The 17,586-nt window shown below is 44.7% G+C and overlaps 1 protein-coding gene across 3 annotated transcripts in view; it reads left to right on the top strand.

Annotated features, from left to right (window-relative positions):
• CASTOR2 (cytosolic arginine sensor for mTORC1 subunit 2) overlaps nt 1-17,586 on the top strand; it is a 130,286-nt gene that overhangs the window by 20,926 nt on the left and 91,774 nt on the right. Inside the window, exon 1 of one of the 3 annotated variants that reach the window (XM_058423038.1) lies at nt 4,161-4,180. The exons of the other annotated variants lie outside the window; for them this stretch is intronic. Coding sequence (XP_058279021.1) covers nt 4,176-4,180 — 5 coding nt within the window. The 5' untranslated portion in view covers nt 4,161-4,175. Of the gene's footprint in view, nt 1-4,160; nt 4,181-17,586 lie in introns of those variants that run through there. 3 annotated transcript variants of the gene reach the window in all.

Genomic DNA, 17,586 nt, shown 5'->3' with positions numbered 1-17,586 from the left:
TGCTGTATTTTGTAGCATGTGCTGTTCTGGTATCTGCTGAGTGCAGCATCTTGCTCTGCTGATTTGTTTAAGGCTTTATTTGCCTGCTGCAGGGACAGAGGTGGATTAATGTACGGAGCTGTCGGCAGAAATCCGTTAGTGGGCTTTTGAGGGGAGATCAGCTTGAAGAAAACACAACTTTATTTTTGTGTCAGTTGAATTTTTGATAATATTACAGACAGTCTGGTCACTTAGTAAACTTAGTTCTGAAAACACAGAGCCTGGTAGGGGATTTTTAAGGTGGGTAATGTTTTAGTGTAGTGCTCTTGCATGTGAAGGGACAGAGCTGTCCCAGAGCTCACAGATATGTGACGAATAAGGCTTAAAAGTAGGCATATCTTGCTGAATAAATTATTTAGTTAAAGTAAGAGACAGAAGAGCAGAACTGTTACCTTCTGTGCCACTCAGGCTGGGACGACCTTCTCCTTTCCTCTCTCCTCAGCAAATGAAAATATCCTGTCTCCCACAGCAAGTCAGTTCTGGGAGCTGGAGGGGCAATGGTGCAAAGAGCACAGGTAGCCCAGAGTCAGAAGCTTCTAGTTTGTTGGGAGCTACATGCCTCTACCTTTAAATATGCATGTCAATTTCTTGGTGTCTGTCCACCTTTACAGTTTTTCTATTGTCTCTGTCTGCATTTGAGGCAGTGGACTGGAGCTGCCACCAGTGCTAGTGACTCCTGGTCCTCATGGAACTTCACCAAGGGATGTACCTGCTACTGACCATATCCCACCCCAGTGCTGAGTTCTCTGAGATTGAGAACTCAGAACTAGGGCTGGGTCTATCCCCCCCAAATGATGATGATGATAACAACAACAATACCATCTATCATACTGTTCCTGGCAGTCACTGCATGGTTGTGGTTTGGAGCCCTTGTTCAGCAGTCTCCTGTTCCTTAAAGAGATCCTCCTCACATTGTTCTAATGCTTATCCAAATGTATTTTCTCTTCCTGCAAGTATAAGAGTCTCCTGCTTTCCTGTCTGCTGTCTCCCTCTCAGTTGCTAGAGCCCTCCTGCCTTGAAGGGGAAGGCTGTCTGGAGGAACTTGTTTGCTGCAGCTCTGCCTGAGAGCACCAGTACCCCTGCGGGCACGTCATAGGATAGGTTTTGGGGTTTGGCTTCAGTTGGCTGGCTTGCTTGTTTTGGGAGGACTTGGAACTAATTGTGAGCTTTCAGTTTTCCTCCCAGCTCCTTGGCAGAGAAGGTGGCAGCCCTGAGTACTTCTCACCACTAAAACACAGGAGGGCTCATCCCCAACAAAACTGGCATCAGGAAAAGGGCCAGGGGGGAAAAAGCTTTTGCTCTGCTTCTCCAAGTACTGCACTGGACTTGCATCTCAAGATGAGCTTATATGTGCCCAGTGTTGACTAAGTTGTACACTGGCTGACTTGAGTATTTTTATTAAAGCTAGCCCATAAGCTAATGGAGGCTCTTTGACTCCTTTCTGCACTGCTTGGTTTTTTCCATTAGTTTTACTAAGGTTCCAGCCATAAAGCAGTTTTTTGGTCATTTTGTGTAATCTCCTTCTGTTGACACTAGAGCATTGTGTGATTTAGGGCTTTGTTTTCAGCCACGATATGAAGGCTAATTACTTCCTTCTGGCATCCTCTTAGTAAGAAAGCATGGGACTTAATCTTTCAAAAAGAGAAAAGCAGGGAAAAATTTTGAAATGCCTAGAAGTGTTTGGTAAGTCCCTAGATTCGAATTTATTCTTCATAGTGTAATGACAAAAAACCATTAGGATCTAAGGTCTAAACTCCATAGCTCTGTCTGTGTGGACACAATTTTCTATTTGGTTGTTTGTCCTCACTGGGTATAATTTTGCAGTTAAAATTTAACCTGTGCCTCAGGATGTTCAATAATTAGGGGTATGCTATGGATATTTATTGTTTATATAGAAGTATTTATTTGTCTTGTTTTCTTCCTGTCTCTTTCTTCATATTCTCTCTTGCCTTAATTTGATAAGATAGGGAGAAACGACATGAGGAAACTTTGGAGCACTAGTAGATTTTTTCAGTGGAAAAGCGTGTGATAGCGTTTCACAGAGATTCCAATCTAAGGGCAGGCTGCTGTGCAGTGTGGGAAGAAAAAGGTTATTACTCCTCATCAAGTGCCACTTTAATACAACCAAAGGAACATCAGGCTTTGGGTTCAGTCATGCAACAGAAGACTGACAAAGCTGAAGGAAATCATATTTCACTTCTGATTAAAGCAGTTGTCATTAAACTTTTATATAAAATTTCTGTGTGGTCTAGGCAGTAAGGATTGGAAAATGCAGTACTCCACAATGCAGTGTAAATCCCAGGTAGTTGGGAATGTCTCTGCCTAACCAACAGTCTTGATAGGAAAGTATATAAGCTTTTATAAAGCTTGTTTTTCATTAGATGGTTGGTTCTGCTCAGGGGTCAGCATGCAGGTTCCCAGTGGCACCAGTTCATCAGGCTGCCTTAGGCCATGCAAAACTTCAAGCACGTTTGTCGCTCCATTTAAATGTTATTAAGAGGTATATGGTTAAGTAGCTTCATAAACTGAGAATGCAAGTTGTCAGCTGGGGCTGGGGCAGTGTTCCCCGAGTCTCTCATCTGGCCACGACCCCTTTGGCAGAAGAAAAATCCAGTGATTCTTTTGAAGATGGTCATGTGGGATTCAAAGGCAGCAAACCCAGCAAACTTACTTTATAAGCAACTAAGCTCTGTAGAGCATCACAAAGAATAGCTTTTTGTCCCTGGGATCACCACAAAGCTGCCTCAGGCCAACGAGAAGTCTGTATAGTGCAGGATGTAGGAATGAAGTACTGTTTGGCTTATATGCTCACAAATAACATAACAAATTCAAATTAATTTTAAATCTCACCTACAGTGTGTGAAACTGTGGCTGTCTGAACCACTTTAAACACTTGAAATAGAGGGATTACAATTCCATAAATGTTTTACAGAGAGCTTAACTTTTTGAAAGTTCTTATGATGTTTATGAAGACTTTTTTTACAATATACATAAAGAATATATTAAAAAACAATTATGCTGTGTTCCTACAAGCTTTGTACCAAGGGAGATTTTACACACCTGTGGCTATTTTTCTTGTATTAAAAAAATGCAAAATAAGCATTTTTCACTCAGATCAAGTATCTATACATTGTCAAAAAAATGCAATTAATTTTGAAACCTTGATATAGACAATAAAAAAAAATAGATCTATTCTTATTTATGTTCCAGTGTAAGCTTCTCCAGTTACACAGGCATTGTGTTTATTTTGCTTTTTCTCATCAAGTGCCTAACATAGATATCCTTGAATTCATATGATTATTTCTATAAGCTTTAAGAAAGGCTTATATCACAGGATCAGTGACTGTAAAACAAATAATCAATCCTGAATTTTATTGCAAGTGGAATTACAAACAATGTCATATATACCTTGACAATTCTAAGTTGGAAATTTAAAGAAAAAATACAGAAATTACTTGTTTTTAAAGCTTGATGAGTGTCTAACTGTATCTTCAGCTAGACTGGATGAGATCGGACTTAGTGATTGAGCCTGTTTAGGGCTTCTCAGATGACTCTCAGCCAAGGTTTCGGGTTTTGGTTGCACTTCTGAAGAGCAAATCTACCCACATTCTCAGTGGTGGGCAGCTTTGTTCAGCATTGCCCCTGAGCACCACTGGAACAGCTGCTGCTGACTTCCCAAGTGTAATTGCATAGTGTCACTTGTGTTGGAGACAACACTGAAATGCAGGCTTGTGCTAAGGGATCTGCATGGGAAATTGTTCTGGTTTGAAGTTTATCCACATTCGGCCATTCAGGTTGTAAAAGCCGGTTTTGCAGTTTTAAGAAGGAAGGTGCGATAAGAAAAAACAGCCCAGCACAACATGGACAAGTGCTGATGGCATCTGCTCAACAGCCAGGGAACTTGCCAGGGGCCAGATGGAAGGAATGTGGTGTAGTGGGCTGGTTGGAGTCACTTGGCCAAGTGTGTAAGGTCAGTGCTGCACAACAGCCAGGCACAGTCAGAGAAAACACTGCTCAGAGACCTCTCAGAGCTGGCAGCTGTTTTACAAGGGGTGTTACCACAGCCTCTGAACAGAAATAGTTGTCAAAGGAGCAGTAGCATTTCATGAGGAGTGGTTAAGCTGTGGAACACCTGCATGAGGTAGGTGTTGGTTGGACATTCCATTTTCAGCACCAACATACCCAAATAGCCAAAATCCCCATGAGGCTGGGCCCTAGGAAACAGGAAGGCAGGCTTTAAAAAGCAGCTTTCTTTCTGTGCTTAGTATCCAGGCTTTCAGTTTAGATTTGTCTGCAAACAAGCCTAAGCCTATTTATTTATTTGATTGGTTTTGTCTTGTGTAATCATGTTATTTGAGGTAGAGATTTGGAGAAAAGATAATTGCTTTGTTAACCATGTTGCAATGAGTGATAGTTCAGGATTATGCAGAAGGCTAAATGAGGGGAGGGGTTTGCCTCAAAGCTGCAGTACCTTAGAGTTCCTGAGCTCTCTGGCTTTATGGATATCACTCATCTGAATGTGATTCCATGCCTTTGCAGAAAAAAGCTCTTCCTTTTCTCAAGCTGCTTCCCATTGCTTTCTTCACTGCCCAAAAAATTCTGATTTAGACTCTAGGTGTGAATATGGTTTTGAAGAAAACTGGTAGTGGGGGCTTTGGATACCAGAGAAGCATTGTTTGATTGGCTTTGAGATAGGAATAATCAAGGTGTGGTTTGCATAGAATAGATATTTAAACTGAATATTCATGTATAAATAGTGGTCACAAGACTTATGTGACATCTGAATATCAAGAGCTTTTATTTCTTGTCTCAAGCCAATTTTTGACAAAGTCTGGAATTTCCTGCATGGGAGACTGGAGGTATGTAGCTCTGTGGTGTGGGATCAACATGGTGAGCAATACTTTGATTCAATAACAAAGGGCATCTCTTGGAAACTTTTATTGGAAGAACAGTGGCAGACCCTGGTTAATGAGCAGAAGAAACTGAAACAGCAAGTAAATAAATGATGGAGAAACGAACCTCCTTTCCTGCCTTTGAAATAGCCATTTTTGCAAGTTTTGAGTCTATGCAGTGGAAGGATTATAACTGCTCCTCTCATTTTGGCTGGTGCTTGAATGGGTAAATGGCTGCACCCCTTTGTATTACAAAGACCTACAGTGCCATTGACAAGTAACTTCCATGAAATCCCTGTTTGAAGAGCTCCCAGACTGAGCCCTCCATAAACCTTTCAGCGTGGTGGACAGGGTGGTCACCTTCTGTAAGTGCTGAGTGCTGGGCTGGCTTCTCCATTCTCTTGACCAGCACCAGGATCTTCTCCAGCCAGCAGACACATGCATGTGTGATATATATGCAGGTTTTGTTTTATTTTATTTATAGCTTTGGAGCTGCTTGGAGGAACCAACCCTTCTGCAACACTTGATTTCTTTTTCCTGACCTTGATCTTTGCCTTTCTGTCTTCCAGGAGGTTTTGTCTGACAGTCACAGGAGGCTTGTCCTGCCTCAGTGTAAGGAGGGCTGTAGTTTGCATCCCTTTGTAGCAGAGTGTGACTGATCTTTTCCTCGTGTCATGCTCCTCTGAGCTGTGGTGCTGCTGTGCTACAGCACTGCAAAGCTTGTGTTGCCTGGTGTTTGCTGGGGGAGTGTGAGCAGGGGGGAGAACAGAACCCAGGAGTCAGGGTGGTCCTGAGGCCACATAAGCCTCGTTATCTTTATACTTGGGGATGTGGGCACGTTAGTGGCCACTGTTGTGTGCTCTTTTTGTTTGGTCATTCATGAGCCTTCACTTCATGGCCAAGGATCACTTGGATCACTGGAGCCCCGTGCTCAGCTGAGGTTCTGCACGCCTCAGTGGCTGGGCACTGGCAGGAGGGTTGGGTGATGAAGGCATTCTGTTTTGCAGTTGTTTTCCTTGTGACAGGCTTTTATTTTAAAGTTGCACTCAATCCTTTTGGCAGCTTCTGCACCACATCCCTGATTTGGTGGCTGGCCAGCACGTGTGCTATGAATCCTCTCCCTTATCCTTCGGGCTTTGGTTCCTGTTACAGGTGGGAAGCTCAAGACCCTGACCCAGTCTGAGTTACAGGTGCCTTGTTTTCCTTCTGAGAGGGCAGGCTGACCACAGTTCACATACCAGAATGGTTCTCTGCCATGATTTCACACTCTGTAGGAGAGATTTAAAATTCATTTTTCTGTTATTTGTGAACATATAAGCCAAATAGTACTTCTTTCCCACATCCTGCGCTCTACAGACTTCTTGTTGGCCTGAGGCGGCTTTGTGGTGATCCCAGGGACTAAAAGTCCTTGTTTTTTGACATTGGATATTTTAAAAAATACGTACAGAGAGCAGCTCCCCTTTCTCAAAAATAAACAGCTGTCTACCTGTCAGATCCTATGCAATGAATTGGGAGCCCTGTGACAAAGAACTGGGCTGCTTATTTAATTACTGCAGTAGATAATCAACCTCCCATTTTGAGGAGTATCTCAATGGCTTGTAAGAGATCTTTCCAGATGACTTGAACTTGTGGGGTTTTGGGAGGTTGTTAGGGTTTTTTGTTTGTTTGTTTTTGTTTTGTATGGCGAGGGTTTTGTGTGTCTTTCTGATTTTGGTTTTTGTTTGTTGTTGCACCACACTGAATTGGGATAAGGAACTTAAGGCCTGACTTGGGAGAGATGGTCCCAGCCCTAAAGTGCTTGTGCAGATCACCAAGACCTGTCTTGGTGTGCAGTTTTGATGAGCAGATAAAAGTAATTTGGAAAGGTAGTTTCCATGAATTTTGTATTTCCTGCAGAGTGTATTTGGAATGTTTTTATGATGTGGTGTGCTGGTCTTGACTGGGATACGATGAATTTCCTTCACAGCAGCTGGTACAGGACACAGTTTTGGATTTCTGCTGGAAACAGTGATGATAACTCCGGGATGTTTTCATTACCTCTGGGCAGTGTTTGTACAGAGCCAAGGCCTTTTCTGCTTTTCACCCCACCAGTGAGGAGGCTGGGGGTGCACAAGGTATTGGGGAGGACACAGCTGGGACAGCTGACCCCAGCTGACCCCAGGGCCATCCCAGACAGGATGGTGTCATGCTCAGCATCCAGAGTGGGGGAAGAAGGGAGAGATGGATGTTCAGAGTGATGGCATTAGTTTTTCCAAGTCACCTTTGCATGGGATGGAAACCTGCTGTCCTGGGGATGCCCAAACATTTGCCTTCGATGGGAAGTGGGAATGAATTCCTTAATTTGGTTTACTTTTTTTGTCCGTATAGCTTTTGCTTTCACTATTAAACTGCCTTTATCTCAGCCCATGAGTTTTGTCTTTTACCCTTTAGTTCCCTTCCCCATCCCACTGTGAGGGAAGGAAGCAAGCAGCTGTGTGGGTTAAACCATGAAACAGTGATGGATTTTGATGAAAAATTGTTAATCCTCAAGCTTGTTTTGAATTTTCCCTTGTTAGCTTATGCAAACAGGGCAGTTCAGACAGAGGAGTAAAATCATCATGTCCCTTTATCTTGCTGAACTGAAATACAAAAAAAAAAAAGCTTGAAGAGCCTTTTCATGTGCAATAATTTCCTTATTGTTATTGTCTCAAGTAAGCTAAGCCCCCAGTTCCTGACACAAGCACTTTTGACTTCCTGGGTTTGTTGGAAAAGCTCCCGTTTGGGCCCAGGCAGTGCTGTGAGTGCAGGCAGAGACTTGCACCCAGTGAGCTCTGGCAGGGAAGCTCTACTCTACCCTACTCTGCCCTTCTGCTCCTTCTCCAGGGCTGTGTTTGCTCCTGCAGCAGCACAGGTTTGCAGCTGGAAGAAGCTGCAGGTGGACATCTAGCAGTGGTTAAATCCAGCAGAACTGCAGGAAATAACACTGGCATGTGAGCTTCAGCAGATTAACTTCTGTTTCAATTGAAATGCTTCCCACGGCATGCTGCTTACAAAGGTGTATCAAACAAATCTCTGGAGCTTTCTGCATTATCAGCCATGGAACTCAGCTTTCAGCAAGTTTTCTTGGTAGCTGGGATAAGAAGGGAGGCTAACACTGGAGTGTCCTTGCCCATCCTGTGGCCCTGTGGTGGGATCACTCTGCACTTGCAGCTTGAGCCACCTGGCTCCATCCCAGGTGTTACTTTTTGGGGATGAGGGTGAGCTTTCCAAGCAGAAGGCCTTGAGAAGGTCCCTCAAGCATTGCTGCATCAGAAGAAGGCTGGGGCTAAGGTGCCTGGCTGCCAGCACTGCCTCGATGGCTCAGTCATCTGCTGCCAGGTGCTCTGCTCCAAGGGTCCCAGACTGCTGACTCTGGGAATCAGTGTATTCAGCCTTTACCGTCATGCCTGTGCTGTTTTGTGGGCTTGCTTCTGGGCATTTGTGGAATTTGTTGGTTCTTTTCTTTTTTTGCCACGTTTTCAAATCAGAAGGGTTTTGACGCCTTCAAATCTTACACAGAAAAACAGTTTTTAACCCATAAATTAAACCAACTCTCCTTTCTAAAATATTTCTCTCCAAGGAATTTGCTGCCTACTGCAGTGAATCCAGTTTCATTGGGGGATTTTCAAAGGACTGAGATCAATGTGAGCCCTTACTGGTGAAGTCTGCTGTCAGGCAGGCTGTCCTCCCTGTCCTCTGAAACTGGAAAACCTGGTGGGAAACTCTCTTGTTACCTAGTAGAGCTAATCATTAATTAGCAGGGGATGAAGTACACCAAACAATCTGCTATGCCAGATGGATGCTTCAGTGTTAATTCATGTTCTCAAAATAACTGGACATAGATATGCTCCACACCATGGCCTAAATCTTGCTTTTGTTGAATTCAGTGATAAAAATTGTGCTGGCTTTAGTGATCCAAGTGCATATTTCTTAGAGGAAAATGTATTTTGGCATCAAACTGTAACAGTGAAAATGAAATGAATAAAAGGTGTCCAGAGCAGTGGACTTTACCTTCTTACACGGGGTCACATTGGTGAAAAAATGACGTTTTGTTTTTATCTCCCTAGAGCATTTCTATTATCTGAATGCCAAGAAATGAGTAATTTGGTTTGGATTTGGTTTTTCTGTTTTGTTCCTATGAATAACTTCTTAAGTGTCTTCCTAAGAGAGTTGGAACTAAAGCCCAGTCTTGGAAAAGTTAAGCTGTATGTTGCTTTCTCTTTGAAAGCCTCCTGAAGGAGACCAAAAGAAAAAAGCAGGTTAAAAAAAGTCATGGTGATAGCTTATTCTACCACACCTAACTTTAAATGAAGAAGGCTTACTACAAATTTCCTTCCATGTTTTTCTTCTGATTTTTTTCATTTTCTTGGGGTTTTTCCTCTTTTCCATTCAGCTTCTCATAGCCAGCAGTTGAAGTAACCAGCAGATCTGTGTGAATTACCTGCTGGAGAACCACAGAGCTCGCTGACAATCTGCAGCCAGGCTTCAGTGGGACACTGGAGGCTCTTCCTGCTGGCTGGAGGGAGGGTATGGCTCACCATCTTTGTGTTTTGGGGACAGCTTGCAGGTGAGAGTTTGGGAGAGCTCAGGATCCTATCAATAGCTCATCCACATTTTGTAAAAGGCAGTGGATTTGTTCTGTCATGCTCGTGCAAGGAGCCAGGTATTTACTAAAGGTATTATTTGTAAAGCTGGAGAAGAGACAGGCCCTGGAGGATGGAAGAAATTTGAATTTTTCTGCTCTTGTCTTTTTCATTGACATTCAAAATATTGATGATACATCTTACCAGTTTTTAATAATGAAAATAAGCTTTCTATACTGACCTTCAGCTGTGTTCAGATGAATTTGATAGATATTTACAGGATAAATTGTGTAATCAAAAAGCCAATTCAAGTCTCCATTAGTATCCTTTAAAAATAAAGCACTATGTGATATGCATGCGCAAACTGACCTCACAAGCTTCAATTCGATTTTCAGGATTTAACCAAAACATTGAATTACTTTTACCTTTGTGATACTGCGAGGATTATTTTTAATTAAATGAAGCGTTTTAACATGCTCTAATTGGTTTTTTAGCAGATGTGTCTAACGCTCGATAGAGAGGGGCTGGTTCTGGGAACAAGACAATGCTGTCTTGCCTCTTTTATCTGAGAGCTGGGTAAATATTCCTTCAGGATCAGGGAGGGGGAGGTTATTGATGACTTCCCTGTTATTACAGCCATGTGCAAATCCCAGAATAATTGTGCAGGGAGGGGATGATGTGTACAGGTTAAACGGTCTGATCCTCACTTGTGCTGTAGGAGCAGCTTATTCCCACAGCAAACAGTGCCAAAAGCAGAGGCTGAAGCTGAGCAAGTGTGCTGGGCTGACCTTGGCTGACACAAAGCACCCATCAGACTGCTCTGTTGCTCACCTTCCCAGCTGGACAGGGAGAGAAAATAAGGTGGAAAACAACTCATAGGTTGAGATAAAGCACTTTACTAAAGTGAAAGTTTGCATGTGCACAAGCAAAGAGTAAAATCAGTTTTATTCCCTGCTTTGCATCAACAAGAGCTTTCTGGCCCCTCCTGGGGAAGCAGGGCTTCAGCACATGTGATGGTAGCTTAGAAAGACAAACATCTTAAATAATGAATGCCCCCCCGCCTTCCTCCTCCTTTTCTAAGCTTTTATATCTGCGCTAATGTCCTGTGCTCTGGAATATCCCTTTGGTTAATTTGGGACAGCTGGCCTGGTTGTGCCACCCCCAGGATCTTGCCCAGCCACAGCCCTTGTGGAGGGGACAGTGCTGATGCTCAGCAGCAGCCAAGCTGGTGTGTCATCAACACCTGTCCTCCTCCCAGAGCAAAGCACAGCGCTGAGTGAGGGCTGCCGTGGGAAAATGAGCTCCATCTCAGCCAGACCTAATACAGCAAGTCATTAGTTCAACTCGTTCTTATTCCCTGATGGACTCTCAGCCCGCTTTTAAGGTTATACTGAAGCCTAAATATACATTTCCCTGAAAAAAAACATGCCATAAATAATAAACTATTCCTTCACCAAAACAACACAAGAAGTTCTCTACTTTTTAAACCAAGGCAATGGATGAACTTAAGGGGGGGGGTCAAAGCTGCTGCAGAACAACCTGTACCTGACTCCTCCTGCCAGGCCTGTGCAGTGTGACATGGCTCAGAAGGTGGGCAAGGATCATACAGTGACCAAGAGGGATGTCCCAGTGTAAGGGAGTCAGAACATAGAACGGTGCTTCGTCTTTTCCTTACCAGAACACATGTGACCTAGAGTGTGTTACCCTGGTTTTTCTGAGTTTTTTTAAGGCCTTTTTGAATTTCATAAATGGAGTCAGATCTTTTAGTTACTGTAGAATATTAGAGCAGTTTTCTACCTTTCCCACAGATGTAACATAAACAAATCCTTTGTTTTTCATTCTCTGTCCTTTGTTTGCATATTTCTAACCTGAAAACAATTGTAACTGACAATTGGTCTGGCCACTGAGGCTGAGGGGTGGAAACCCCAAAAAGCCAATCTTCTGCTCGACCCACAAATGTATAAAAAGTAAGAAATAAACAAAGGGGCTCTCTTCTCTTGGCTCTCTCAGCTAGGAGCTGGATCAGAAGAACCTCTGCGAAAATCTCGTCTGCGTGTGATTGCTTTGTGTGTCTCAGTGACAAGAGTGTGGTGAGGAAACAGGTTTTCTTACCATGGTGCAGCTTTTAGGAGACTTGAGAGGAGGATTCTTGGCTCTTCCAATAGGCTTGCTGTTAGTGTAGAAGATGGGGTAAAACTGTCATGGTTTAGGAATGGTATTTCCCAATTCAGTGCTCCTACTGAGACTCTGCAAACCATGCTCCCACTGGTTCACCCAGCCCTTTCTCCTTCCCTTTGACATTAATGGAGAGGAGAATTGGAGGCATGAAAGGTAAAGATCAATTTACTGGAAACAGCAATGAGATACGAAAATGAGCAGTAACAGCAACAATACTAGTGACAGAGGGTACAACAGGCAAATTATTCTCATGGAAAACTCTCTACAACAGATTTCTCTGCCACAAGACTGCCTTCCCCTCAGCCCCTGGCAATGGTGTGGAATGGTATAGAAAAACCTCTAGAACCTGGAGTCCTGGCCATGCCCCTTCCTGGCTACTGCAAAAATTGACCCTATCCTGGCCAGAGCCAGGACAGACTGTCTGAGGAGAAGCTTAATCCAAGGAGGCTACACAGCAATAGACAAAGGTGTGACAAAATCTGGGAAAATGAGAATGTTCACTTAATCTTGCGGTTGTAATGGGATTTCCTTCCCCTTCAGAGTGAGCATTGAGATTTGCAGAGAGCATGAAGGTCTGGGTCAGAGCTGAACCATAGCCAGGCACTTTGGTACTGGAATCTGCTCTTTCTTCATTATTTCCAAAAGTCAGAGTTGGCTTTAGGTTCATCCTACCCCTCATCTCTTGCTTGCTGCAGGATTTTCCTTTTCTTCTGTCCTGCTTCCTGTTGGCTTTTACCCTGTCTCCCAGTCTGATTGGCACTAAGGTGTAGGGCTGAGATGTGACCACTGTTCTTGCATCCCAGGCATCTCGAGGTACTGAGAGAGAACTGCTGAAATACAGGATGAGGTTTCCAAAAGGACTGCCTTCAGTTGTCTGGTTTACAAGCACCATTTCAGGGAAAGAAAAGAAGGGGATAAGGATCTCTTTGTGATCAAGAACATTCCATGTTGGCCTGCTCCTATTTTGCTTGCAAGTGGGAAGTCTGCCTTTATTTGATGATGCTGCATTCAGGGGCTGCTGAATATGATCCTTCTCCCTCCATGTGAGCCAAAACCATTTAAGCAGAGTATATAACTAGGTGGTGTCTTAAATTTATCATTAGTAGCTCCCAAATGCTCCAAAGAAGCTAGAGAAAGCTTGTTCATGATTTATTTTGCAGGGCAGGCTGAAGGATAGGTGAGAGATGCTGACATTAATATTTTGAGAGGTATGGTTAGAACTGGTGTTTAGCTACCTAGTGCCAACTTGCTTGATAAAAACTGTGTAAGATTTCCAAGAGTATCAGGAAACCCGGGATAAAGTTGGGAGAGGGAAAGGGAGCCAGCTGCTTTTTTTATAGATCAAATTGCAAGAAAACTTGAGTTACTGTGCTGTTGTATTTATTGCTGCGGACAGTGGTGCAAAGAGCATCGCAGATGATGGCTGGAAGTCTCTCACTGACTGAGTGGCATCTAGGTAGTATTAAGAAGTGATCCCTTCCCTTTCTGTGGTGTTATGTTCTCAGTTTCCCAGACCAGTCTGTAGCAGTAATGCTGAATGCACAACCCTTCAAAGCAGCGTGCAGCCTTGTGATCTGCTGCACCGCAGGGCCTGCAGACTGTGCAAGGGGAATCAGGCTGTGTGCATTGAATCACAGAGCAGTTTATGCTGTTCCTATCAGAGTGTATTAGGGTACAGCTCCTGGAAGTGCCCCGGTAAAAACAAATACTGTCTTTGAGACATAATCACTGACTGTACCAACATTGATTTAATATGTAACAACAAATCTGTGGGGGGGAGTGAGAATTACATGGTTCAGTCACTACACAGGTAGGAAAAATTGCTCTCTTTATGTGTCTTCTCTGTGGCTCAGCTGGGATTTATTGTCATAACTAAATAATTTTGTACCCAAAAGTAGCCATTTTCTCCCATTGTAGCTTTAAGTACTCATTTGGAGGTGGGAAGGCAGCGCTGAAATGCCTGTGGCTCTGTCATGCCAGTGATTTCTTTCAGCACAGGAGGCAGAGTCCCTGGCATAGTCTGGAGTGCAGCATCCCCTCTGGTCCCAGCAGCAGCCTGGGCGGTGGTGCCAGGCTCTGCTGCTGCTCTGTGTCCACCAGCCAGAAGTGAGACACTTCTAGCATTTCCTGGGATGGGAACTTGCACTCCTGTCTTTTCTCTTTTTAAATTTTTACTTCCACAATAGATGTACTTCGTGCAAACAAACCTGTGAGAGATTGGAGGTGTCTGTGTAGCCGTTCTGGAGGGAGCAGCCACCTTGGCACAAGGAACTTGTCTGGACTGAGTGGAGAAATGGTGGAGCCAACAGCTGGGCTTTGTCTTTGAGCTATAAACAAGGACTCACAAGCAGGTTGTAAAGGGGGGGCTTGGGTTGGTCTTTGAGCTGAGGCTTGGTTCCTGCAGTTTAGTTTCAGTACTGCCACAGCTGCTTCACAGATTTTTAAGAGCAGCAGCCCTTATTTAGGCAGTGCAAATCTTCTTGAAGCCAAGTAGTGGTGTTTTTGGCCTTAATTTCTCTGACTCCTTTTCCTATCCTATCTTTACTGTTTCCTCCTGAGTCTGCCTAGATAAGAAGGTTGCTGGTGGTACAGTCATGGCTTTTTGTACATGTGGGGCTCTTCTCCCACTTTGCCAGGTTGTAATCCTCCAGCCTTAGAGCATCAACAGCAAGCCAAGAAGGCAGCTGCCTTCAGGACAGGCTTCTTGCAGTGTTGCTGACATCCCTGGTCGCTTGTATTTATTTGTGTGCTTTCCCCTTCTTTCTAATTATGCTGATATTTACTGCTCAGCAGCTGTAGTCTGAGAAGGGGAGTGGTAAGTGCTGGCTCTGCAGCTGACACCCGCCTGGTGCTTTGGCCATGTGTCAGCAAAGGCCTGTTGCCAGCTGGGGTACAGCTGTGTGACCTTTGCCTTCAGCTGACCAAAAGGTTCTAGGTTGTTTGGAGTTACCCACTAGATAACACCCTAAAAATGCACAAAAGAAAAAAAAATTAATAGGAATAAAAGTGGTTACCTGATTTATGTGGCAGAAACTACCTGGCAAATGACCGAGAATTTGTGAGGAGGGCTTCCCTGAGGATTGGGATCTGCAGTAGTGAAAAGTCCCCCCAAAATTACTGCTTGGGCAGTTCTGGGTAGGTGATACTGTCCTGATTCCTGGTCCTAAATTGCCTCTCTTTTGTGTCAATATGTGTTTTGTAGTTTTCGCACATCTGTTTCTGAGGGATTCTGGGTGTGCTGGTTTCACAGGAGCCTGCTAGGTGCCCAGTGTGGGAGAGGATCAGAAAATGGTCTTGAGAAATTTTCTTGTCAAGAATCCTTCATCCTCCATCTCCTGAGACCAGTGTGATACTGGTGCTAAAAGAAACCTGGACTGAGTGATGAAATGGTCTTTTGGACGTTAGGCTATAAATTTCAGGATGCTTTTAACAAATTATCACTCTTCCGATTCTGCAGTAAAGCCTGCTTTGTTTTTTAAATGAACAAAGAAATAAAGTCTCATGACTCTGTTTCCACAGGTCACTATCCCAGTTCAGGAGCTCTTGAATTTACTTGAGAGCTGCCTCCTACTTCCCCTTGCAGTGGTGAGAGTGCAGCATCACGTTTAGGAGCATTGTACTCTGTGGAACAGACACAGGAGTGAAGGGCTGGGATGTCTGAGTTGAGCTCAGACGTGGCGTCTAGAATAACATCAAACCTGACTCTGATCTGGTCTCTGGAAGTGTTTTCATGTGGGAAGATGAGAGTGATGAAGTTAAGGACGATTTTCTCCTGCTTGCTTCCTGTTTCAGAGGTGAAGATCTATTTGTAAAATCCGTTTGCAGGCGGTGCATGTCCTGACTGAGTGCAGGACGGGATGGGAAGCGGGCTGGTGAAGGGCCTGCTGCATGATGCTGCACTGCTGCTGGGGAAGGGGGCGGGAGGGCGAGGTGCCTGCATTTGGAGCCCCATTTTTCCCTGGCAACAACAGACACAAATTATTCCCTGCTCTGGTGATTGCAGGGTGTTTGCCAGCATAGAGCTTTGTACTGATATCTTTGGGCTGGCATGCAGTAATTGGTCGGTTTTTAATTTCTTTCCTTTTTTTAAATGGTGCTTCAAATGGTGCAGCTTTGCCATGGGATTGTAATTACGTAAGCCGTAGAAATGTACTTCAATGACCAGTCAAATGGCTTTGTTTTTCCAGTAGTTTAAGCTTGCCATTTATTAAGTTGTTGAAGGAATATAATTGAAATTCATTGGGGAGTTTAATTTCATCAAGCCCTCTGTAGCTTCATGCTTTTGCTGCGTCTGTGTGCATTTGGGTTGCCTGTAAATGACTTTCATAAAGGAATTAGCACAACTGTGCAGCTGTGTAAGGAGCCAGCCCCAATCCCTGCCCCACACTGCTCAGCGTGCCCAAGTTCATTGACATAAACACCTGCAGAAGCGGTCTCTAAGTATTTCAGTTGGTAGAATATTTTTATATTTTTTATTAATTTTATCGCAGACCTTTATTCTGTTTTGGGCATAAACAGACACCTGAGGCCTAATATTGTACGGAAGGTTTCAATGACTGCTCTGGGCTGTTGCTGGGAGGCGGCTGCTGCCTTGCAGCCCTGTCAGGCTTTATGGTCAGCAAGAAACTCGCTTTTTCTCACTTGGAGGCTTTTCAGCTCTTTGCCTGCCGGTTCTGTAGGTGTCAGCCTGATCTGGGGTCTGCCCCCAGCTTGGTGTGGAGGGCTTAGCCAAAAAGCAGCGCTCTGCAAGGCAGAGTCCTCTGCAAGCAGCGCTTGGTCCCCTGCTACATCCCCCTTTCCTGCAGAGCCCTGGGCTCTTCTCTGCATGCCACAGGACCCTGCGCTGTGTCCCTGCCAGCCCCTGCCCTTTACCTTCCTTCCTAACGTGCGAGTTGTGAGACCCACCGATGCTTTCTGGCACTCCCAAACTGAGAGGGAGGAGTCAGGGGACTTGCATTTCTTAGATGTGGCAGGCCTCCTCCTCTGGGGCTTCTATAACCAGCGGATCCGGGGAGGAGTTAAAGCATCGCTTGTCTGATCTGGAGACATGAGCTAGCAGGAACCTTCTCCACCAGCTCGTTCTCTGCGGAAAATGCTGTCTGGGCATCCGAGTGAGCGGGATGTGCGGTCTGTCAGCGTGGGGCTGTCCCGGATTTTCGCCGTGCTGGCTCTGGTGCTGTCCAGGACGTGTGTGTGCTCCCCGTGCCACGCTGCCTTCTCCGCCGCCGTCCCCATGGAAACGCAGCCCCTCTCTGTTCTGTGCATGGTAGAGCCTAACCGGGATTTTCATGCTTTTGGCAGGCTTGTTCCTTAAAGCAGTGCCTTTAGCTGTGAAAGGTGAGCATGTGGGGAAGGGCCTGGCTGCAGAGATCTGGGCTCCTGCTTTCATTCTTTCACTAATGGGCTTCAGGTAGGCAGTTTTCACTCCGGCCCCTTGCAAGCGGCGAGGGCAGAAGGATGAGCACTGTCAGCGCGTTCAGTTCTGCTCCAGTCTGAGCTGCAGGCTTGGGGGAAGGGTTACTGGGTTACCATGGGGGGTTTTTTTTGCATAAGTTGGACTTTTGAGTGATTATAAGCATTATTCTCTGGTTTGGCTGAATTGCTCCTCGCTGCTTTTCTCATTGTCTGGCATCTGCAGTTCCTCACCTGTAAAAAACCAGGCTGAGGGGCTGTTAGCATGGGCTGAGCCCAGCAGGACATAAATGCTTCTCTGCAGTGTGGTCTCTCTGCCTTTTCTTTGAATTGAACTTCTGCATCTTCTGATTGTTTTCTCGTGATTGTGCTCCACTTTGTTGAACCCATCCTCGACAAGGCTCAGCCTGTTCAGTTTGCACCAGAGCTTCTGTGCTTTTTGGCAGCGTCATAATGCCAGTCCT

This window comes from Hirundo rustica, chromosome 19 (genome assembly GCF_015227805.2).
Source record: "Hirundo rustica isolate bHirRus1 chromosome 19, bHirRus1.pri.v3, whole genome shotgun sequence".
Lineage (NCBI taxonomy): Eukaryota > Metazoa > Chordata > Aves > Passeriformes > Hirundinidae > Hirundo > Hirundo rustica.
Note: the sequence above shows the minus strand (reverse complement) of the source record. Positions and strands in the feature narration are given on the sequence as shown.